Source organism: Drosophila mojavensis, unplaced genomic scaffold (genome assembly GCF_018153725.1).
Source record: "Drosophila mojavensis isolate 15081-1352.22 unplaced genomic scaffold, ASM1815372v1 contig_74, whole genome shotgun sequence".
Taxonomy (NCBI): Eukaryota; Metazoa; Arthropoda; class Insecta; order Diptera; family Drosophilidae; genus Drosophila; species Drosophila mojavensis.
Window position 1 is genome coordinate 25293699 of NW_025318899.1, and position 24388 is coordinate 25318086.

Sequence of the window (24388 nt, forward strand, 5' to 3'; positions counted from 1 at the left end):
TATAAAATATATTTTATAAAAATATATGTAACAGCCAGAAGACTGTTGTCTTGATTTTAATTTAAACTTATCTAAATTTTGTGAATTTAGGAAATAATAAAGAAAAGACGGACAAGAATATTTGTATATACTTTATGGGGTCTGCGATGATTCCTTCTGACTGTTATAGTTTTCGCAAAACCATTATACCCTGATTTCCCATTTTGCATGGGCTCAGGCTATAAATACTCTCACGTCCCAATGGAATTTCCCACAATCCACATATCTAAAGGGACTTAAGTCAAGATCAATTATTACGAGATAATTACTTATGATGATTTACTATATAAAAGACAAGATCATATGTATAAAGATTAGAGTATATTCAAGTCAGTGTACAAATAATTTTGTACAGTAAATTTGTAACAATTTTGTAAATACAATATCAGTAAATATAGTATATATGTATGTATAGAGTGTAAAAACTTTTGAAAAAGGCAATTTACGAAGGCGTAGAGTCAATATACAAATTTGTTCGTTTCATATTGTCAATTGGGTTTTGATATGGATACCCATTCCATTCGTCTATTTTTGAGCAGTCTTCGCAATCATTTTCAACATATTGATTGGTATTCGAATGTTTATGTTTTTCAGTCGAAGTTCTAAATCGTTAAATTTGCGCTAGCCGCAAACGATAACCGCGAAGAAGCCTTAATTTCCTATTGGTACTGTCAGTCGAAAAGATATCAAATATGTTTTATATGTTTAGATAATAACAAAATACTATACAGATATCCTAATTAAAAAAGCAGAAATGTTCGGCTCGAAGTTCTTCTCATTCAGGTCGGCCGCCATCTTTCTGCTTAAACTTGGTCGAGTACTTGTAAAAGTCGGACATTTCGAAGGGTTTGATGACCTCCTTGTATGGTTGAAACGTGGCCTGCTGCACCACCGTCATATTTTTGGGGGACTCGATACGAATCTCGGGCGACAGGCTAGGTGCAGCTGTGCCAGTGCCAACAGTCAGGGGCGGCGATGCCATAGCACTCTGCAAAGAATTTCCACAGTTGCTAGTACTAATATTATTGTTATTGTTGTTGTTGCCAACTGGCGGTGGCCTGGGCGGCGGCGAAGGCTGCTGGTTTTGATTTGGCTTGGGTGGCAGATTCCTGAATGGCGGTATTTCGAGTGGTTCGAGTGTATAGGATGCGGATATGCCCACTGGCTGATCCATGGCGTTCAGATAGGAAGTGGACTGACTCAGCTTTGCAAATCTTTCATCCACATGCTGCAGAGCCTTAGAGCTGCCAACAGCCGGATAGTTATTAGGCGCATAATTGTGAGCCCCTCGCTGAGCCGACATGGAATAGTGGCGGCCAGAGACCGACATAGACTGTGAGGACAACTTCGTTCGATGCTTACTGACGGCCGCGGCAGCGCCGGCGGTTCCACTGCCGCTACTGCTGACGGGACTATGCGATGTGGAGTCGATTTGACGCAGGACTGCGGGCCCGTCGAGTGATGACTCCAGCCACTGCTTAGGCTTCACCTTCTTTTCAATTGTCGTCGTTGAGCACAACGATATCTCATCCAGGGGCTTCGGTTTGCTGGCGAAGCGCGGCAGCGGCGCTGCTAACATATCGCTGGAATGCGACTTTGGCTCGGCAGCTAGCGCAGCAGTCATGCTCTGATTGGGATGTGGATGGGGTGGAGTCAGTGCTGCAATGTGGGACTGTGAACGCCAGCGATACTGCTGCTGCTGCTGTTGTTGCTGCTGCACCCTCTCCAGCCTCTCTACGCTCTCCACCTCCACAGACATATAGCTGGGCGCCAGAGAGATGGCATCAAGCTGGCGATGATGATGCAACGAGCTCTGCTCGTAGCTAATGGCACTCGGCGAGGCGAGCGGCGACACATACTTCTTTATATTCTGACTCGACTTGATGAAGCCGCCCTCACTATAGTTCTGATGCGTCGGCGACAGATAATACTTGTCGCACTGCACGATAATGGGCTGTTGCTGCGGCGCCACATGCTGCTGCCGCAAGGTGGCCACATTGGCCGAGTTGGCCGAGTACATAGATATAACGTCCTTTTGGCCCTGGACGCGTTGCTTTGGCTGTTGCAGTTGCTGCTGCTGCAGATAGCTGCCATGCTGTGGGGAATAGCCCTCCATGTGCTGATGCAGTTGCTGTGGTATTTGCTGCTGGGGTATCTGCTGCTGCTGCTGTCGTTGTGCAATATATTGCATTTGTATCTGAGCAGTAGGTGTGGGTGTCGGTCGCTTCTTCAGAGCGCTTTTTACGTGCGGATGCTGCAGCGACTGATGCTGAGCAACGCCTATGACCAGCATATCACCATTGGAGCCAGCCGGCTGATAGTTATCATACTCCGAGCTGCGATTAGAGTGTGTTTCCGAGTGCGATTGGCGATTGTTGTTGCTGTTGGTGCTATAAGTTTGACTGCTACCCGGCTGGCCCTCACTCCGGCTGCTCGTGCTCTGTTTACGTCGCAGCAGAGCGCCACTGTCCTTAGCCAACGGCTGCAATTGCTGCTCATGCTTGTACTGCTGCGCCAACTGGGCGAAAAATTCATTGATCGTCAACTGTTCATAGTTGCCATGCATAATCGCGGTCTCCTGCTTTTGTATTTGCTGCAACAGCCAACTCTTTTCGTTCAAGCGCTGCTCCAAAGTCTGTTTGCGTGCTTCCAATGACTCCCGCTTGCTTGTCGCATCCTCATTGTCATTATTATTATTATTGTTATTAGTATTAGGGCTGGGATTGCTACTCGAACTATTATTATTATTGAAGTTGCTATTGTTGTTATTGTTACTGCTGCTGTTGTGGTTGTTGTTGTTGTTGTTGTTGTTTCGCCGGTTGTTGGCTGCTGGTTCATCATCATTGAGACTGGCCATATTCCTGCTCTTTGGCGCTTTTAATTGCATCGCCAGATGATATTGTTCTTGTTGTTGCTGCTGTCGAGTTCTGCTTTCATTTACAGTTTTGTTTTGGTATGTTCAATTGCTTGGACTGGCAGTGGTTGCAGTGAGCGGTGACAGGTGAGCGGTGCATGTGGTATACCCTAGAAAGACATAAACAGTCTTCAGGTGTAAGCCTCTTTGGTATATTTGGTTTTAGTTGAGGGTTAGCAATGTATTTATCTGGGGGCGTATGTTTGCTTATTTGTTAGAGACGTGCACTAGCTGATTAGACTTTGTACGAGAGTAGAACGCACAGCAGCAGCTGCCTGCTGACACCACACCACCACACCACCACACCACCGCAGCACCACAACCTCCACAGTAGACAGGTGTGTATGTGTATGTATGTACAAATGTTGGTATGTCAGTCGAAAGGTCCCATGTTACTTATAGCACCTGTGTGACTTATTAATTTCTAAATAGTGTGGCTTATGTAGGTAACAAATTTTAACTGTACATGACCACAATGCGAACATTAACAGTATTTGACAAGAACTACACTTAATATTAGCTCATTCAATTCAAAAACGAAATACAGTTTCAACAAATAACATGCAAAGCGTTCATATGTGTGTGTGTGTGCGTATATGGATTTGTATGTAGTATTTGTATGTATTACACTCACCTACAGTCTGTCTTGCACTGCCCCAATTCTATTATGTTTACCAAACAAACAAAGCGCCAGACTGCAATAAAACACACATGAAATCGAAGCCACATATTTAAATCGGTGTAGTAAATAACAGTTACCTCAGGTAAACGCCGTGCCGCAAATAGCGCTACTCGTTTTATGTTTATATGCTACGAAGAAATGCGGTGGCAGTCGTCGTTGTCGTTGTAGTTGAGACGGCGTCGTCACCTTTCATTGATCACAAACGTTTTGGGCGGAGTAAATCGAAGGTCGCTTTAATATTAAATACTTTCCGGCAATAATATAGTAGTTAGAAGGAATGAAATGTAAACGTTGTTTGTTTCCTTAAATAAAATCGAATTCAGCAAAATTAAACTTTAAAAATAAACATGCAAGAAAAATGCTTCTGAGCAGTAAAGAACAAAATGAATATATGAATGAACATATTCATCGATGTATCGATATGCCAACAGCTGCATACAAAACGTATCAACTAAAAGTGATCGATGGTTAAAGTAGTGTTGGACAGAACTTTTGACATTGATTCAAACAATAAAATATTAAGTCTCTTTAATATTAACTGACTATGGCTAATAAAAACAATTTACATTCTATTCACTCCTACGGATAAATAAGATGCTTGATGCAATTCATATTAAACATGTGGCTCACACACGTTACGATAAGCCGGTCTGCGGCAGCGTTGCTGCTTTGCTGCAGTGTTGCACATCACAATCATTTCTATTGTGAATCACCCAAGGGTAGCTGAAGGTATGCATGAATTTCGAAACTGTGAATAAAAATTACATAAATTCTAGCGTTGGGCGCATACAAAATAACATATGTCATTACAGTTTTTAAAAGTGCACACACACTTGCGCTACGCTTGTGGAATTTCATCAAATTTTCAACGAAACAGCGCGCTTGTAAAAACGTGGACCAGGCGTGAGAGCAAGCGTGAGCGAGAGATCTTTGCCAACAAAGCACAACTGAAAGCATTTTTCTGCACAACCTCCCACACCTGCTCAGCACAGTCGTGGGGCAGCAAGAAACAAAAGCGAAGGGTCCAGTTGCGAGCAGCAACAGATTTCATCATGTCGAATCCTGAGATAGAAACGCAGCTGGCACCGCTGCGAGAGCGAGTGCAGGAGCAAGGGAACCTGGTCCGCGAACTCAAGGCAAAGGGAGCACCCGAACTAGATGTCAAGAAGGCCGTAGCCGAGCTGAAAATTCGTAAGAAAGTTCTAGAGGAAAGGGAATTGGCGCTGACGCCCAGCATTGTGAGCTTTGATCGTGCGAAAATGGAGGATCTCCTGAAGCGACGCTTCTTCTACGATCAATCCTTTGCCATATACGGCGGTATCACTGGCCAATACGACTTTGGACCAATGGGATGTGCACTCAAGTCCAACATACTAGCTTTGTGGCGTCAGTTCTTTAGCTTGGAGGAGCAAATGTTGGAAGTGGACTGCTCGATACTGACGCCCGAGCCAGTCCTCAAGGCCTCTGGGCATGTGGAACGGTTTGCCGATCTGATGGTGAAGGACGTCAAAACCGGCGAATGCTTCCGCCTGGATCATCTTATCAAGCAAGCACTCGAAAAGTTGTCCGCAGCCAAGGATGCCACCGCAGCGCTGCGGGCTGAGTGCGAGGACATTATTATTAAACTAGATGGCTTAAGCAAACAGGAGCTCGCGGACGTGTTAGCTAAGTACAACATAAAGTCACCATTGACTGGCAACGATTTAACGCCTCCAATCGAATTTAATCTAATGTTTGCCACTCAAATTGGACCCACTGGTCTGGTAAAAGGATTTCTGCGCCCGGAGACTGCCCAGGGCATATTCGTGAACTTCAAGCGGCTGCTGGAGTTCAACCAGGGCAAGCTTCCCTTTGCTGTGGCCCAGATCGGAAACTCATTTCGCAACGAGATTTCGCCGCGGTCTGGCCTGATACGAGTGCGCGAGTTCACCATGGCGGAGATTGAGCACTTCTGTGATCCCGCGCAGAAAGATCATCCCAAGTTCAAGCGGGTAGCCAGCGAGAAGCTAACACTGTATTCAGCGTGCAACCAGATGGACGGAAAATCAGCCCAGGCATTAACCATTGGCGAGGCAGTGTCCAGTAAACTGGTGGCCAACGAGACATTGGGCTACTACATGGCGCGGATCCAGCAGTTCCTTCATGCGATTGGCATCAAGCCTGAGTGCCTGCGCTTCCGTCAGCATATGGGCAATGAAATGGCTCACTACGCCTGCGACTGCTGGGACGCAGAGATTCTCACCTCATATGGTTGGGTGGAGTGCGTCGGCTGCGCCGATCGATCAGCCTATGACCTGGGCCAGCACACGGCCGCCACCGGCGTACGCCTGGTGGCCGAGAAGCGTTTGGCAGCTCCAAAGACCGTGGAAGTCAGTGAGATTGTGCCTAATAAGCAAGCGCTGGGAAAAACATTCAAAAAGGAGGCCAAGGCCATAACAGATGCATTGGCTAAGCTGTCGCTGGATGATATTAAGAAGGCTGAGACTCAGCTAGCAGCAGGTGAACAGTATACGCTGACCCTCCCGGATGGCGCTACTCACGAGCTCGGAACGGAAAGCATCGCTGTGAAGCATGCTACCAAAACTGTGCATGTCGAAGAGTTTATACCGAGTGTGGTGGAGCCATCTTTTGGAATTGGCCGCGTTATGTATGCCCTGCTCGAACATAGTTTCCAATGCCGGGAGGGTGACGAGCAGCGCTGCTACTTCACATTGCCGCCTCTTGTTGCCCCGTACAAATGCTCAATATTGCCTCTTTCGAACAACGCTGAGTTCCAGCCGTACACTCAACAGTTGTCCTCAGCGCTGACCAAGGCGGAGCTGTCCCACAAAGTGGACGACTCGAGTGGCTCCATAGGGCGTCGCTATGCACGCACCGACGAAATTGCCATCCCCTACGGCATCACTGTGGACTTCGACACCCTAAAGGAGCCTCACACAGTGACGCTACGTGACCGGAACACCATGAAGCAGGTCCGCATTGGACTCGATACTGTGGTTAGTGTGGTTAAGGATCTGGCAACGACGAAACTCACTTGGGCACAAGTCTTGGAGCAATATCCAGCCTTTGAGCAGCAGGAAGCTACGAAATGAAAAATATTTTGATGCCTAGTACGCTATCAACTTCTAATGTCAAATGTATATATATATATATATATATATATATATATATATATATATATATATATATATATATATATATATATATGTATGAACATATTTATAAACAATTCTGAACTTATATTACCGTGCATTTAAAATGCATTTAATATGCCTATTTTCAAAAATGCTTAAACTTTAATAAAAGAAAAAAATGCTTTCGCCAATTCCTTTTAAAAAGTAAGAAAGATTTTTTGAGAATACAACCGAATTCGATTGAAGTGAAATACATATCTTATGTATATAAAAGAGAGTTGTGTAAAAGTGCTCTTCCGTTTATAACTTGAGATCTGCTGGACCAATTATCATGGTTTTTGATTTGTTGGTTTTGTCTCCGCCACGAGTAGGATAGTAGATCTTTAAAATGCTGAAAAAATTTGACGAATACTTGAAAAACGCGGTTTTTTCCCTAAAGATTCAAATTTTCATTGATACTCAGTAGGCTTGATAACAGTGTCAGTTTTCGGTCCTGCTCTCATATTATACATTAGTATTTGTTTGTCTCAAACATAAATTTGTGTAAATTATTTACATTTATATTTCTCGATTGTTTTGTGCGAGGGCATATTCAGTATTACTATTAATAAAAATGCCGCGTCCTAGAAGATCTAATCTTTCCCGGCGGACCCATAATGCAATTAGGCATCGGAATATCGCGTGTCAATTATCTGACGAAGAACGAGAAATCGCCCGAGAAAGGCGCCGCGTTAGTACCCAGCAAAGAAGTGCCCTAATTCATGCTTCTCAAAGAGAGGCAGCCCGTGAAACGGCAATAAGAAATGGTTCAAGGATTGATTTGAATCGAGCAGCGTTTCGATATGATTGCACCATTGACTACAGCTTGAATCGTTTAGTTTGCATTGGTCCAATAGACGTTGCTTGCCAGCATTGTGGCGCATTGAAGTTTGCTGGTGAAACGCCCGGTTTGTGCTGCCTTAGTGGTAAAGTGACATTGCCATTAGTGGTCCCGCCACCAGAGCCATTGCGATCCCTACTTTTCTAGCGAGCACTCAAAAATACAATGCCTGTTTCCAAATGACTTCATTTGAGGCGAAAATTATTGAAGAACACGGATATAATCCAACAATCGATGAAGTGGCAATCCTAATTGTTGCTGAAAACTTGGAAGCACGTGATATTGTGCTTACACGACGCAATACTGGGCAGCTACAAAGAATATATTAAACGCACCGTTTTGGGAAGGAGACGATGGTTATCACTTTTATATCAAAATGATTAATCCATTGAATGGTAAGATCAATATCATTGTTTTCATTTTAACTTGATATACTTTTTATTCTGTTTGCTTTTGGTACACAAAAAAAGTTGTCACTCTTAATTTAGTAGAGAGTAGCTTATTAGGGGTTCTAAAATACAATTTTACTGTATTTGTTTCAGGTGGGGAAACTACCAAGAAGGTTAGTTCGATGAATTATTACGCATATTGTTTGATGATTCGTGAAAATTCTAACAATTATCTATATTAATATTTTTTTGTATTATTGTATTACGTTCATAGAAGCCTAAGTTAGTTCAGCTAAAAGGTAACACGACATTACTTACTGATTTTAATACAAAAATTTGACAAATTAAAGAACTTTTTGGGAAAATAACGTATTTTTCAAGTATTCACAAATTTTTCAGTATATTTCAAATACATACTGCTATTCGGGGCGGAGACAAATCCAACAAATCAAAAACCATGAAAATTGGTGCAGCAGATATCGAATTATAAGTTTTGTAACAAACTCGACTTTGTTTTATATATATAGAGACTGTTAGGCGGTACGAAGTTCGCCGAGACAACTAGTGTATGGATATAACAAAAGCAGAAAAGTAAATAATAAATAATAAATACTAGGTAATCTAAAATACAACTGCGCGAAAATTAAATAGGAAATTCAAGCTTAAAGTAGCATTTGATAATTCAAACACAGTTCGATGCCAGCAGAATAGACTACACTCCTCTACATGCTCCTCTAATCTTATGGGAGAACTCTCTTGCATGACTGAGCGCTACTTATTGCAGCGATCAGTAAATAACATCGATATTAAATTAAACCACAATTGGAAAATAGAGGAATTTGCATCAGCAATAACAAAATCAGATAACTCCAAACATGTTTTCTGTCATATAAAAAAAATACAATATTTTATAAACCGTGAAAGGCATGGCCCGAGTCCACCTCTATTTTGAGCCACCTACCGGATCAGTGCTTTAGTTCCCGCCAAACTTTTAATCAAACCGATAACAGCGAAAATGGAACGCCACAACGAGCTGTTAGTTAACATAAATATATCGGAACTACTCTTTGCAGCGATGTTGCCTTAATAGCAAGTTGTAGGGCTGCAAAACAAACGATAGATGTTCCCCTCGATAGATTTATCCATCGATGGAATGAACCATCGATACTATCGATAGTTACATCGAAAATTTGAAGTTATTAGAAATGAACAAATTTTCAATAATTTAAATCATACATCCACCATAAAATGATTCGTGCAATTTGTATAAGAATACAATACAAAAGTAATCGGATATTTGTGTGATGGTTGTATATCTAATAAAAAATATATAAATATATTTTATTACATATGGATAATTGTTAATAAATGCAAATAATTAAATTCTTTTTTATATGCTTCAAGCTGTTTATATTATTATTATATGGTATTTAAAGCAGTTTCGTCTTAACAATATAAAATTAAAATAGGTCTTAATACAAAAAAGGTACATGATTTCATTTTGAGATGCCATTGATACAAATATGATAAAAATAAAGTAATTAAAAAAAAAAAAAAAACAAGTAAGAAGACTCTAGTCGAGACTGCTCGACTAGGAGATACCCTGAACCCTCTAATCTGATATTCTAATCACTCTGCACTTCTTGTCGGCACACATACATACACACGCACGTATTAGAACGCGCTCTGCTAACTGCGCAGTAAGCAGCGACTGCGCTTGGGCTGCGCTGCAGTGTGGCCAACATTATAGGAATTTATTTGTTGAATAATTTAATTTTTAGACGTACAATCTTAATAAGACTTTTAGAACATAATTATAATGTTCAAATGTGTGTACATTCTAAAGCACAAGTCTCTAGTACTTGAAATACGCCTTTTTACAAAGGTGAGGGTGAGGGGGTGTATATAAAGGTGGGGGTAAATTACAAGAAAAATCGAAATTATATAAAATACATATAAGTCTACATTTAAAATTTGGAAGCTCTAGCTCTAAAGGTGTAGGAGATATAATTAAATAACTAGCTTTCGATAAGGGTTTTAATCGACAATAAATTATCGGAAGTAGTTATCGATATATAGAGAAAAACTTGATATGCGCGTGATATACACGGACCTAGGAAACAAAATTTCAAGACTCTATCTCTTATATCTTCTGAGATCGACGCGTTCATACATACGGACGGACGGACAGACAGACGGACAGGGCCAAATCGACTTAGCTCGTCGCCCTGATCAAGAATATATATATTTTGTGGGGTCTGCCACGCCTCCTTCTGCCTGTTACATACTTTTAACAAAACCATTATACCCTGATTTCCCATTGAAAATGGGTTCAGGGTATAAAAACACACACTTGCACTTTAAATATCAGTTTTACGCTTACTTGATGGCTTTAAAAATGTATCCATACTTTCTTTCTACGAAGAACCACCAAATATATTGGAAATATTTCTATAAAAGCTAATTACAATATAATAATATTATCAACTTAATGTTTATACATATGTATATTCCGGAAAATACTTACATGCGTCTCTTCGCGCCACGAAATAGTAAATTATCGATGGATGAAAAAACCATCGATATATCATGACAGACCAAATCCATCGATACTATCGATAGACCCCATCGATGGACTTGCAGCCCTAGCAAGTTGGCAATTTACTAAAACACGTGTGAAATTCATAAATGTCATGTCTTATTAAAATATACTTTCCTATAAAAATACTAATAAATATGACAACTAGATGCAATCAATTATATTAAATGACTCAAAGTGACAAACTCTTAAGATACTGTTAGGCATTGCGCAAGTAAATGTATTTCTAATTGCGCATAATACAAGTTAAGAACATCAACAATATTTCAAATATAATAAGCATAAAGTGATAATAAATAAAATGAAATACATTTTGGTTACGGGAGGCGTTATAAGTGGTGTTGGCAAAGGTGTCATTGCCTCTTCCTTCGGCAGAATCCTTAAGTCCTGCAACCTAGATGTCACTTCGATCAAAATTGACCCATACATTAATATCGACGCGGGTACATTTTCTCCCTATGAGCATGGTAGGTTATTTATTGAAGCCTATTAAATATCGTATTAGCATATATGTACATACATACATTAAGGCGAAAATGGCGCAAAAACAAATACATATACATATGAATAAGAAAATACATATACATATGTACTTGTATATGTGTAAACACAAATTTGCACCGCTCTTTGCGAATGTACATATGTATGTATGTATGTGTACACGTGTGAGAATACCGTCGCCGTCTTCCGCTTTGGCAAGACGAATTTGTTTTGTGCCAACTTTTGTGTCTACCAGTGCATTCATGTATGGACCCAAGTTCAAATGCTTCATATAATATGATCCAACACCTTAAACATCTTCGTATAGTAAGTGGTACGAATCATTTTATATGTAATGTATACACATAAGAATAATTTAATATAGTATTGAAATTTGGGTATACAAACATGGGAAATCGTAAGAAAATCAAAAGTTTTCTAGTTGCGTTCTTGATCCAACTTATAGTTAACCTATTATATGATACCTTCGTATTGGCGCGCGTATTCCAAAAATATTTATTCATGGGTTAGATAAGCTGAAATCTATAAATATATATTGACCTAGGTTCGGAGATTTATATTGCGGTAAGTAAATGTATAGCAAGGTCGATTAAATTAAAAACAATAATGGGCATTACTAATTGTAAACTAAATAAAGTTAATTGAAATATAAAAATATGTAAATTCTTCACTATTTATACAATGTTTTTTATAAAATACATGTGTATGTATGTAGATACTCAAATATATACGTTCAAAAAGTATAAATGTACACACATACCAGTGTTGCCAAATCAGCTTTTTCCCGTCAAATCTGGCTTTTTTGAAAATCCAATTGCGGAAAAATTCAAAAACAGCGGGCAGCGGGAATTCTGGATTCTTTAAAAACTGATTTGCTTTTCTTCCGCTTTTTTCTTTACTGGTCAATTTATCATAATTTGTAGCGATTAATCGTATGTACGAGTGTTTGTCATTGCAGTTGACTTAAAACTAAATAGTTCATTAGGTCAATTTTCTATGAATGAACCAATCGATAATAGAGTGGGACTAACTAAACTAAAATATGATTTATATTTTATTCAATATAACTTATTGTGAGCAATAATATCGAACTTCTTGATTCTATGTAAATAAAAAGTAAAAATTCTCTAACAGAGCTTATAAAGCAATTAAAAAGAATGTGTGCAACTCATTTGATAGCTCTAGTACAAAAATTTATGTGTTAACTAAATATGTTTTAGTTAATAGGTAGCCAGAAAATTTTCAAATAGTAAAAAATGTTGATTCGTTTTATTGCATATGTATATATTTTGCGAGTAAACAACAATAGTATCGTTCCAATACTAGAGTTATTCTATTCAAAGAACAGTGAAAGTATTGAACACCAATATAAGAATATTCACCCAATTCAGTGGGGAAATTCTTAAGACTCTACATAGTTTCGGGTGAGAGGTGTGCTTATAAGTATTCGGGAGGAAATAAAAAATGTAGGGACTTGGTCACTTTTGCAATGGCATTGCTTTCTTTGCCATGGTCCATGCCCATGGTACGAAGTTTTAGTCAGGTCAATACTGTAAAAACATAACTACGCAATAAAATGAATATTGATAAGCTTACTCAATTTTAAGCGTCAGGTAAAACCTATATAGTGTAAAACTTTACAGATACTGCTTGCCACGGTTGAATAAATGCTGCCATGACTTCTAGTTACTAAAAATATATTTAAATATCAATCAAATCGAAGCAAAAACCATCAGCTTTTTTTTTTTCGTTTTTTTCACAAAATGTCAGCTTTTTTTAAAGTATCTTCCCACAAAAACAGCTTTTTTTGCTCAACAAAAATTGGCAACACTGACACATACAACGCCACAATTATCTAGGTGTGTGTATGTACATATGTATGCATTAATATTCAAACACAAACTATGTATTAATATATACATACATATGTATGTAGATAGCATTCATGAGATTGTTCGATGCATTCCTTTTATTTTCGTTTTGTGCTTGACATTGAATACGAAAGTTTTTTTCGTTCATGTTTTATTTTCTTAGCGCCTTGTTCGCCTCTTCTTGCATTCGCTTGGTTTCTCTGTGCTGCTGTGCTGTGTTGAGTGATTGAGTGAGGTTATTTCTTGGTTTGTTCAACGGGTTATGCCAACAGCTGACTTCGATACTCAATTTATTTGTGTAGGAGAGGGAGCAGGCGAGTCGTTACGCTTTATTCTCAATCCCTTTGCTTTTACATGGTCGTATATAAAGTTCAACTCAGCTAGTTAGTCTGCATACATACATACAGCCAAAATGTATGCATAAGTAAATCAGATTAGTTGTATACATCAGAGCTTGTAAATTTCTACATACATATGTATATATATGTATGTATGTACAAACATATGTCGTGTTGCCTACTATATGAGAATACATCATTATAGTTCGTCTCGAAAAATATTTACTATCCATACATACGTAAATATGTACATACATAGTTCGAATTGCGGATAAGGCATTTAACTGTAAAGTTCAACTGTAAACACATAAAATTGAAAAGGACAAGCCAAGTATACATACGTATATGTATGTATGTGTATGCATGTGTATTTTTGTTTTGGTTGCGAAAAGCGTGTAGTAACAGAAAGCGGCACTTAAGTTGTTGGTGCACTGCGCCTTGGAAATTGAGCGTTTCAGCAATGGATGCATGTGAGGATATTTGCATTAGCGTGCGTGCATGCATGGACTGCATAGATTTGCTATTTTAACCATAACAAACATGAATACAGATATAAAACATAAGATGTGTGCTGTCTGAATTACTTAAACAAATCAATCAAAAGTAAAATGTTTTATAATGGAATTTAAAAACCAATCCATAAAAGCCGCCAATGTTGTGTTTTTTAATACCCTGTATTTATTTAGCTAGCCTAAAAAGCATTTCGTACAATCATTTTACAACACCTATTGATATTTGAGTTAGACATACATACATACATACATACATATTTGTAATTTATAATTGATAAATGATGATGATGATATTTGTTAGCTATGCATAGGGTATCTTCACAGTGGGAAGGGCAAGTTATTCTGCACTTTCTGCTTTTAGAGACTACCGTAATCACATTTGATGGTGGGTGGTTAAGTTGGTTACGTTGTGCTCCGGTTGCCTGCAGTATGCAGTATGCAGTCTGTTGTCTGCTGTCTGCTGTCTGTCGAGCTCACACGTTGATTTCCACCACGAATTACTGTCTACTGTCTGTCATTTGCATTTTTCACATTGGGCAGCGGCTCGCTTTCGGTTTTGGGGGTCGTTTGCGTTGCATTTTGTGCAGCTTTTGCTCATTTATTGTGCAAGCTTTGCTGCTGTATTAGTGTGGGTAAGGGATTCGGCGAGGGCTTCAGTGGCGTCGCTGTTGGCTGCGGCGCAGACGTTAACGCCAGCGTTGGCAGCGTGCCGCATGCGGCACATGCGTGTGCGCGCTTTGTGCCCCATTTGCTTGGCGTTAATTTCGGGAGTGAGTCGCATGTGGACAGTGGGCTGGGGCAGTGGCTGTGGGATGAGGGACGCCATATTGTCCGTCGAGCCTTTCAGCCCAGCAGGCTCATAAACGAATTGTATTGCTTAATACGTTTTATCATCTACAGCATCATGATCATTATTAACTAGCCTTAGCCGCCGTATGGTCGACGTTTTCGCAAGTTTTGTTTTATGTTTTACCTTTTTCGCTTTGCGTTTTGCGCTTATCCCGTCGTTCCCTGTAGATTCGCTCGCATAGCGCCTTAAGAGTCTGGCTCACGCTTATTTTGTCGTTCGTTTTGGGCAGCCTCGACGAACGCCGTCGACTCGACGCGTCAACATTGTTAGCAGCTGTTGCTTTCTCTCCTCCGTCTCCTTCTCCTTCCCCCATTGGCGCTGACATATGGCTCATTGTTGTTGCTCTTTTCTTCTGCTTGAGCATTTACACACGTTTTCGAATGGCACCGACGATGACGACGGCAATGTGCAAAAAGTGAAATGGAAAATAAAATTTCGTTCACGTTATAATTGCTGTTGTAGCGGATGCTTGTTGTTCTGTGTAGCAGCCTCGGCCTAGCAGGATATTATAGGGACCCTATGTCCCATATGCAACATTTATATTGTATATAATGAATCTGATATAAAGTATAATTCGAATAAAATTGAGCTCTTCTAACATTGCGGCTCATTTTATTTGCCCAGCTGCTTGCACATTTCCACAATTTCGACTCCCTCTGTGGGGGAATAGCAATTAACGCCTGACGCTTGCAACATCCAATGCCAGCCAGCCAGCTAGCCAGCTAGCCAACCAGCCTACCAGCTAACAAAATGTACACCCCATTATACCGCTCGCTCCCTGAAAGCCGCTGCGTGCAAACGACAGGCCCGAAACCATTCGCCAACGTCAACGGCAGCCGGCGATTCATTTTAGCGCTGTGAGCTGGCTTTGACTCGCTGGCTGGCTGGCTGGCTGACTGGCTGTCTGACTGCTTGCCTCCTGTCGCGTGATTTTAACAATCCTCCCATCTCCATGGTTTATGCTTTTCGCTCGCTTCCGCGCGTTGATTGTCGTTGTCGTTGTTGCTGCTGCGGCTGCATGCGCAAAACGACGACGTCGACAGCAACAACAGCAGCAGACCGGGCCACCGGCACCGTACACCCGCCTCTCGCGCACTTATGCTCACACACACACACACACACATAAACAGACGCACGCATACACATTGCGACACCACATGTATGTATGTATGTATGTGTGCGCGCGCCTGACTAGCCGGCAAATGCCGGGCGCAATAAATGCCCAAAAGCAGCAACAGCAGCAGCAGTAACTGCGGCAGAGGCAGCAACTGGCAGCACGCTGCCAGCAACGGGGGGCTGATATAGGCGATGGTGATGATGATGGTGATGGTGACGGCAACGGCAACGGAGGCGGCTGTTTTTAGCGTTTGTACGCGCCCCCAAAACACACCAACACACATAATATACATATATACATCCAAACACACATAAACAGGCACATGCACACACATACTTTTGCACACATGCACAAGTGTTTGTATATATGTATGTCCTCCGCATGTCGTCGTCGTCGCAAAAGCTTGTGGCATGGCTTTGGCACTGGCACTGGCACTGGCTATAGCTACAGCTACAGCTACAGCTATGGCTCTGCTCTGCTGTGCTCTGCCTGCCTGCTTGGCGTTTTTTGCGTTTCTGTTTTTTGCCTGCCGCCGCCGCCACTGCCGCAGCCGCCGCCGTTTACGCTGCCGATGCCGCCACTGCTGCCCTGGCGCTGCCGCTATGTTAGTTGGCACGTTTTGTTGGCTCGCTTGCTTTTAGGCTTGGGCTTGGGCTTGGGCTATGGCAGCTCTGTCAGCTCTGTCTGCTCTGTCTGCTTTGGCTCTGACTGCAGCCTGTCGCGGTCGCCACGCTCGCGCTGCGCCGGCCATGGCGGCAGCGGTGGCGGCGCTTCGCACTTTGCTCTGCTGAATTTTCAATTTCAGTTGTAAGCTGACTGCAATCAGCACTGGTTCGCCTTCTTTCGTTTCGTCTCGTCTCGTTCCGTCCCGTTTCGCTTCTGTTGGGCTCGGTCCGTTTCTATTTGATTCGATTTGATTCGGCTCGGATTGAGTTTGTGCTTACGGCCGATTTGCGAGTGCCGCGGCCAGCAGACAGTCGGCCGGTCAGATTGTCCCACTGTTGGTCGAGGTCATCTTAAAGCGAAATATTATAAACACGACGTTCACCGCCCACAATCGCCCACAACCACCCACCACGTCTCACGCAAGTTCCGCGCATTTCGTGGCCCGCGCGATTTTTTTGCATGTGTGTAACATTAACACACGCACACACTCAGTAAGAAGGCGGAAGGGGAGGGGCAGCTACGTGAATATATACGCTCATACGGTGCGTGTTTTATTGATTTCGTAGAGCAACAAAGTCGTCGACAACTGTTTAAACTGGAGCTACCCCATCCGTCTTCCCTACCTCAACTGACAATGGCCAACGCTCATTATGCGCACATACACACACATATATACATGTATATATATATGCATATACTCTGAAATAAGATCTCAGGAAACGCGATCTCCCACTGAACAGTACTGAAATATATTGAGAAACAAAAGAGTAGAAAAACAGATAATCTTGAATATTGCAAACCCAATCGATTGGGTGCATAGAATTCAGGTCCTATACGCTACCTCATTTACTTATTGTGGTCATTTGGCCATTCGAATGAGGCCTCACTGTGTCTGTCACTCGCTTGGCTCATAACTTTATTGGCGTCGGCAGCCAAACTTGCGAGTTTCTTGGCATCAAGCTGAACCAAGCAAGCAGCTAGCACCACCAGCACCTCAACACAACAATAACAACAACAATAACAACAACAACAACAACAACGGCAGCAGCAGCAACGGCGGCAGCAGCTGGCCTCAGCTCATTCCAAAGCTAATATCCTCAGACCTTCCCCCAGACCCCCTCCGCTCCTGCACAACAAGCTGCTGTCGCACATAAAAACAGCAACGACGAAAACGAAAATTTAACGACTGCGCAACGTGACGCATTATTTGTCTGCGCTGCCGTCGCCGTCGCCGTCGCCGTCGCCGTCGCCATCGTCGTTGCTGCCGTTGCCGTTGCTGTTGCCGCCACTGCTGACTGCTTGACGGTGCCCTGGCCTGATGGGCGTCTGGCCTGCCTTTTAGCAGTTCAGCCTGCAGCAAGCTTGCCGCAGACTCGCGCCGCCAGAAATTGCTTTTGCTTGCTTGTTGGCTGGCTGGCTGGCTGACTAGCTGGCTGGCTGGCTGGTTGGCTGGAAGGAACTTCACCAACTGCGTCCCTCTCTGTCTCATACCTCCCCCCACCCTCTGCTTTAGTATTTCGCACTCCGTACACGAGGTAGCGGCGGAGGTGGCAGCGGCAATTGCGATGGCAGCGGCTGCAAGCATTTTTGCATGACTGACTAACTGACTGGCTACGGCTGAGTCTGAGTCACTCACACACACACACACACACACACACACACACGAGCACAAACACACACACACACATACATACAGAGGCGGCAGCTTGTGTTTTGCTTGAATGGGACAGAGAAGAGAACGCCGAAGGGGTCGTGGAGTGTGATAGGGAGGAGGAGAAGGGGGAGGGGACGCTCACTGCATGGCTGTCGCAGCCTGGCGTATGTTTATAATTTGATTTTGCTTCTTTCTCTCTCCGCTTCGCTGCGCGATAGCGACGGGCCAGCGTTTCCTGTAGCTGTAGCTGCTAGGCCTACGACGAGGATGACTGGACGTGAGGGGCTCGCATGCTGGGTCGGTAAAAGGGGGGCTAGCCGTCAGCTGCAAATTCGTTGGCACGCCAAAGCAGCAGCAGAAACTGAAACAGGCTGCAGCAATGGCATCGTCGCAGGCCACGGAATCTTAATGAAGTTATTGTGTTGTGTTCAGTTCGCGTTTCTGCTGCCTGCCCAGCTCTGCGTTATTGGTGTTGCTGAGCCATTTACATACGCAGACACACTCACACAGACACACAAGTGCACATGTATATATGTTAGTATACAATGTGCATATATGTATATACTCTTGAATGAAGCTTTTGCCATTTGTTTGTCGTGTTCCGCTACATTTCGAAAATGTTGCCAGAGGTGTTGGCCACTGACTTCCAAATGACATCTTTAATTCCTGGCTTATTACCATTCTCTACCTTCTTTGATATTCCTATGAATCTGCTGAATCGGTTATTCAAAAACAGATAGTTTATCAAAAGAAATATTTATATGAAATCTTAATGACAAAAATTATGCAAACTGTATTCAGGGTATATTAGTATTTATTGAACTAATGATGCTTCAATTACGGGGAGCAGCGCGCGTAGATGCATGTGTCTTATCAACAGGTCTACAATAGCGAAAGCTTGTTGATTTATCGGTTAGCTTAATGCGAAACATTATTCCCCTCCCCTCTCCTCCCTCGTCGCCTTCGCTTTTCTCGTATATGTATATGTGTGTGTATGTGCGAGTCATCTGTCCGCCCTTCTTATGTGGGTGTATGTGTGCTGTCTCTCAAATTTGGAATTGCATTCGTTGTTGACAGGCGCTAATAGAGAACCGACGCGTGTGACTGAAGTGTAACGAAAATACAGAGTGTGGGAGCAGAATCCCGTAAAATGGCGCCAAAAAAATCAACAATTGTGTTAAATGTGGAACAATTCATTCACGACATTGAAGAGAGGCCGGCAATATGGAACCGCAACTTCCACTGCAACAAGGCCTTCCTCGAACAAATGTGGGACGAGCTGAGCAGCACACACAAGCTACCGAGTAAGTACGATAGCAGCAGCGCGGGGCCACATGGACGAAGCAATTCTCGAGGCACAACTTTGCGGCGAATCGAGTGCGAAGCGAAGACGAGATAACTACATAGCTTACGGAAAGAGAAGAAGGAAGGAACTAATATAATAGCAGAGGAGAGGAGACGTTGTGCCTTCGGAGTAGCTTCTTCTATGGGCAGACGTGTAAAAGTAATGCGTTATTTGATTATACTTTGCTGATTCTCTGCACCGAATTTTACAGAAATTGTGCTCAAAGCAAAGTGGAAGGGACTGCGGGACAACTTCAGAGTAGAGTACAAGCGCATTCCACGCGCTGACAACGGGGACTTTCTGGTGGATCCCGCCACATTTGAGTCCAAATGGTTGCACTATTATGCCTTACTCTTTTTAAGTGAGTAGCGTGGCGGGAATCAATCGCACGCCCAATTGCACTTTTGTTGACTTTTGCATCCATATCACCTGCAGCGGACCACATGCGCCATCGTCTGCCGAAAAACGAGCAGGATCAGTCGTATTACTTCAACCAACAGAGCGAGGACTGCGAGAAGACCGTAGTCGAGCCAGACCTCACCAACGGGCTGATACGTCGTCTGCCGGATAGCGACGAGGACTATGATGAAGATGACATGACTGGGGATGGTGCTGGCGAAGCCAGCGACGGCAGCATGGATGGTCTGCCCACTCCGCCAGCGGCGCATCAACAAACTCAAATAAGCACTACGCCCCTGGCCACGGGGGTCATCAGAGCGCAAGAGGAGGCGTTTGTCGCTTCCCATCAGCACGCACTTATAAAGGCGGGACTGCTGCGCGCCCAGTTAATGGAATTGGAGCTGGAAAGGGAAGCGCAGGACTTGAGTAAGAAATCAACTCCTACTCGATCTCCGACTCCAACAGTCACTACAGCGATGATAACACCCACCAATCAGGAAGCACCATCTGCATCTGCCCATTGTTCCCCGCCGCCGGTGGTGACCACCAGCACGCATAGTGGCGTGGCGACGGCGACGCAACTGGCAGGCACAGTTCTAGCTCCAGCCACTACTACCTCCAACACGACAGGAAATGCGGGAGCGATGGGCGGAAAGCGCTCGGTATCGCCGCCTCCGCTATACAACAAGGCACACCATCCTCTGCCAACACTATCCGTCGGACATCACACGGTTGGATCGAAGGAAGACTTTGGTGGAGGCGCCGTTAGCCAGGCTAGCGAGCACCTGAACTTCACTCAACACTCTTACGCCAATGGTTTAATACCTGCACTGAAACTGAAGAGGCCGCGCCTCTCCGAAGACAGCAACTTCAATGGTTCCTCAACAATGGACGCTCCGTTGGTGCCCGATGATGACGATTATCACTATTTGCTCAGCTTGCATCCGTACATGAAGCAGCTGACGGCTGCACAGAAGCTGCGAATTCGCACAAAGATACAGAAGCTCATATTTAAAGAGCTGTACAAGGAAGACCTTGAAGAGTCCAAGTAGTCGGCCGCTCTTAATTTCCATGAATATAAAGACTGTATATAAGGGTTCGCATTGAATGTTTAGTTCGTAAAGATTAATATAATCCATAGTTATCTATGCCATGCTATTTTCTAGTTGAGCGTCGTCGCCTACCCAGCTATCAAAATGGGTGTTGGTGCGCGCCATTTAACGTAAGCTCAAAGATTTGCAAATAAAAACCTTTTATGTTTATTTTCAAAACGAAATCTTTACTAAGAGGGCTTGGGACAAATATTGACATTATTTTCGTATATAGTGGGTTATTATATGAATGGTAAGTGATTAGCAAGGGAAGAACCAATTGCATAAATGACTTTAGCTAATGCTTAGTCTCAGCTAGTTCATATATTTTACATGTAAAGTTAAAATAGAATATCGTTTTTCACAGGTGAGGTCTACGTACTGGATGATGGAGCTGAGGTTGACTTAGATTTGGGTAATTACGAGCGCTTCCTCGATATAACATTGCACCGGGACAATAACATAACAACGGGCAAAATTTACAAGATGGTGATCGAAAAGGAGCGCAAGGGAGACTACCTGGGCCAGACTGTGCAGGGTAAGTATCAGAAGACTCACTTTATGGAGTGGTGCTAATGTCCTTTTTATTGCAGTTGTTCCTCATATAACAAATGCCATACAAGAGTGGGTGGCGCGTGTCGCGGAAAAGCCCGTCAAGGGCTCCTCCAAGCCGCAGGTCTGCATCGTCGAGCTTGGGGGCACTATTGGCGACATTGAGGGCATGCCCTTCGTCGAGGCCTTCAGGCAGTTTCAGTTTCGCGTAAAACGCGAGAATTTCTGCTTAGCTCACGTTTCACTGGTGCCGTTGCCTAAAGCCACTGGGGAGCCCAAGACAAAGCCCACACAGAGTTCCGTGCGGGAGCTTCGCGGATGTGGCCTCAGCCCGGATTTGATTGTTTGTCGCTCTGAGAAGCCGATCGGGGTAGAGGTAAAAGAGAAGATTAGTAATTTCTGTCATGTCGACCCGGACCAAGTCATATGTATACATGATCTGAGCTCTATATACCATGTGCCCCTCCTGATGGAGCAGAATGGCGTTATTGAGTTCTTAAATGAGCGGCTTAAGCTGAATATCGACATGAGCCAGCGAACCAAGTAAGAGATAAGCTTTAGCTAATGCTTAGGCACATTTTAACAGCGTTTACCATTGCACTTCCAGGTGCTTGCAGCATTGGCGGGTTTTAGCTCGACGCACTGAAACAGTTCGGCGAGAGGTCAACATAGCTATTGTGGGAAAGTACACCAAATTTGCAGACTCGTATGCGTCTGTAGTTAAGGCGGTGCAACATGCTGCATTGGCAGTGAACCGCAAGGCAAATTTGGTCTTTATTGAATCATGTTTGCTGGAGCATGAGACTCTGCAGCGTGAGCCTTCCAAGTATCACAAGGAGTGGCAAAAGTTGTGCGAAAGCAACGGCATACTCGTGCCTGGTGGCTTTGGAGCACGTGGAATGGAGGGCAAAATACGCGCCTGCCAATGGGCACGCGAAAATAAGAGACCCTTTTTGGGTATTTGTCTAGGTCTGCAAGCGGCCGTTATAGAGTTTGCTCGCAATGTAGCAAACCTAAAAGATGCTAATAGCACAGAGATAAATCCGGATACACCCCATCCGTTGGTCATCGATATGCCGGAGCATCATAAAGGACAAATGGGAGGCACTATGCGTCTGGGCAAGCGAAGAACAATATTTGCCGACAAGCCGAGTACGATTCGACAGCTGTATGGCAATCCTAAGACGGTGGACGAGCGGCACAGGCATCGATATGAGGTGAATCCTGAGTATGTATCACAATTGGAAAGCTTTGGCATGAACTTCGTGGGTACAGACGTGGATCAGAATCGAATGGAGATTATCGAGTTGCGGGACCATCCCTATTATGTGGCTACCCAGTATCATCCGGAATATTTGTCAAGGCCACTGAAGCCGTCGCCTCCGTTTCTTGGTCTAATCCTAGCAGCCGAGGATAGGCTTCAGATCTACATCGAGCGAGGCTGCCGCCTGTCACCACGTCAACTTTCTGATGCATCTTCAGATGAGGACGAAACGGCCAATGGCGTATCACACAGTTTTGCAGCCCTTAAGCTCCAAGGAAACAAGAAGTGCACCAGTACGAGCACTTGCACCAGCACGGATAACCAATGTGAGCCCCTAAATAGTCTATTGAATGGAAATATAAATGGCTTAAACGCCAATGATCACACCTTGGACAATGATGACGACGGTGCTTGTGGTGGATCTAGATCAGATTGAGCTCAATTGCTTCCAGTTCATGTTTTTCCTATTAAAGTTAAGATAAAGTTTTGAAATAAATATGTAAAAGCTATTGAACTGTAGAATCTCTTATCATTTGGCTCTAAATGTAAACAAAATTCTGTCAACACTTTTAAAGTGCATGGAAACTGTCTCGAAATCTATTCTTCATTGAAAACAAAAATTTGAATATTTGTATGAAGATATTAAAATATGAACAAGAGAAAAAGATTTGTATTCTTAAATGGCATTGTTTTACCGAGTAAAAGATATATTTATTTGAAACAATCATCACGGTTTCAAGTACGCGAAAAACGGGGGCTCAAATTGGAAATTGCCTAGGGTTAATCTGGGTTAATCCCTGGCTAGAGGTTTGAAATTTGTGTAGCTCCGTGTATTGAAGAAACAAACGTTACAAAAAACCGGCTTCAAATTATATTTCATTCGCGAAAGTGAATTAGTATATTGGTTCTATGCAATGTCCGTCTTGTCTGTCTGTCCGTATGAACGAAACTTTTTGAAATTTGGTGTATCACCGATTTGTAAAGTGTTAAAGTGTTCCCCGATCCGGCCATCATGATATGCCAGAAATCATATTAGTTGAAGAGATAGAATGCTGAAATTTGGAATGTAGATCCGCGTCGGCAACCGAAGATCTTGAGCTATGGCGGATATATCTACGCCCATTGGGGGCGTTGCAAATCGGATAAAACTGTATCTCCAAGATTTTTACTAGAACGCTGGATTTTATATGTATTTTCGGGCTGACCACCGAAGATGAAGGGGGGCGTGGCAGACCGCAAAAGTTTATATCTCCTAAAATATAATAGCTAGAAGCTTTTTGGATAGTTGCGTTACTAGAAACTTCCTCTATCGATGAGGCAAAAATAATTGTTACGCCTTTTTAGGGACGTGGAATATCGAAAAATACCCTGTAATTAATTACCGTTAACTCGTTCTAAGAACTGACCAAAAATGAGGGCTTTACGCCCAGTAGAGGCGTAGCAAATTGGGAACAACTTAATTTTCTACAATACTTAGCTACTAAATTGCTGATGGGATGTGAGTGAGTATTGCGCATTTGGTAACGCCCGACTGCGACGTTCTTGTTAAAACTGATGTCTATATCTCTTGCATATATACTTAAATGTTTTT

General features: G+C 42.9%; 3 protein-coding genes across 10 annotated transcripts; 2 read left to right on the forward strand and 1 right to left on the reverse strand.

The window, feature by feature from the left end:
- Window positions 1-341: 341 nt before the first annotated feature.
- On the reverse strand, window positions 342-4030 carry LOC6583578 (bromodomain-containing protein DDB_G0280777). 2 transcript variants are annotated; one of them, XM_002009208.4, is made up of 3 exons: window positions 3713-4029; window positions 3588-3648; window positions 342-3063 (listed from the first exon to the last, which is right to left on the reverse strand). In XM_002009208.4, the coding sequence occupies exon 3, from the start codon at window positions 2924-2926 to the stop codon at window positions 815-817; it is 2112 nt and encodes a 703-aa protein (XP_002009244.2). In that variant the 5' UTR covers window positions 2927-3063; window positions 3588-3648; window positions 3713-4029; the 3' UTR covers window positions 342-814. The 2 variants fall into 2 exon arrangements, with proteins under 2 accessions (XP_002009244.2, XP_032586868.1); XM_032730977.2 differs by lacking the exon at window positions 3588-3648 and having other exon boundaries at window positions 3713-4030.
- Window positions 4031-4412: 382 nt separating this feature from the next.
- LOC6583579 (glycine--tRNA ligase) lies at window positions 4413-6783 on the forward strand. Its single transcript, XM_002009209.4, has one exon. It carries the CDS (start codon window positions 4436-4438, stop codon window positions 6725-6727), a length of 2292 nt encoding a protein of 763 aa, XP_002009245.2. The 5' UTR covers window positions 4413-4435; the 3' UTR covers window positions 6728-6783.
- Window positions 6784-10674: 3891 nt separating this feature from the next.
- LOC6583582 (CTP synthase) lies at window positions 10675-23311 on the forward strand. Of its 7 annotated transcripts, XM_002009212.4 has the most exons (5): window positions 16640-17034; window positions 19224-19450; window positions 21349-21519; window positions 21575-22076; window positions 22141-23311. In XM_002009212.4, exons 2-5 carry the CDS (start codon window positions 19297-19299, stop codon window positions 23231-23233), a joined length of 1920 nt encoding a protein of 639 aa, XP_002009248.2. In that variant the 5' UTR covers window positions 16640-17034; window positions 19224-19296; the 3' UTR covers window positions 23234-23311. The 7 variants fall into 7 exon arrangements, with proteins under 7 accessions (XP_043865471.1, XP_015018430.1, XP_032586858.1 ...); XM_015162944.3 differs by lacking the exons at window positions 16640-17034; window positions 19224-19450 and adding an exon at window positions 10685-11104; XM_032730967.1 differs by lacking the exons at window positions 16640-17034; window positions 19224-19450 and adding an exon at window positions 11400-11451.
- Window positions 23312-24388: the final 1077 nt, after the last annotated feature.

What these genes read in the sequence shown, in the direction of transcription:
- LOC6583578 (XM_032730977.2), bottom strand. Translation starts at nt 2,926, where the DNA reads ATGCAATTAAAAGCGCCAAAGAGCAGGAATATGGCCAGTCTCAATGAT.
- LOC6583579 (XM_002009209.4), top strand. Translation starts at nt 4,436, where the DNA reads ATGTCATTACAGTTTTTAAAAGTGCACACACACTTGCGCTACGCTTGT.
- LOC6583582 (XM_015162944.3), top strand. Translation starts at nt 10,939, where the DNA reads ATGAAATACATTTTGGTTACGGGAGGCGTTATAAGTGGTGTTGGCAAA. An exon ending in CCTGGGCCAGACTGTGCAGG is followed by an intron (nt 21,520 to 21,574) that starts GTAAGTATCAGA and finishes TTTTTATTGCAG; the next exon opens with TTGTTCCTCATATAACAAAT. An exon ending in GACATGAGCCAGCGAACCAA is followed by an intron (nt 22,077 to 22,140) that starts GTAAGAGATAAG and finishes TTGCACTTCCAG; the next exon opens with GTGCTTGCAGCATTGGCGGG.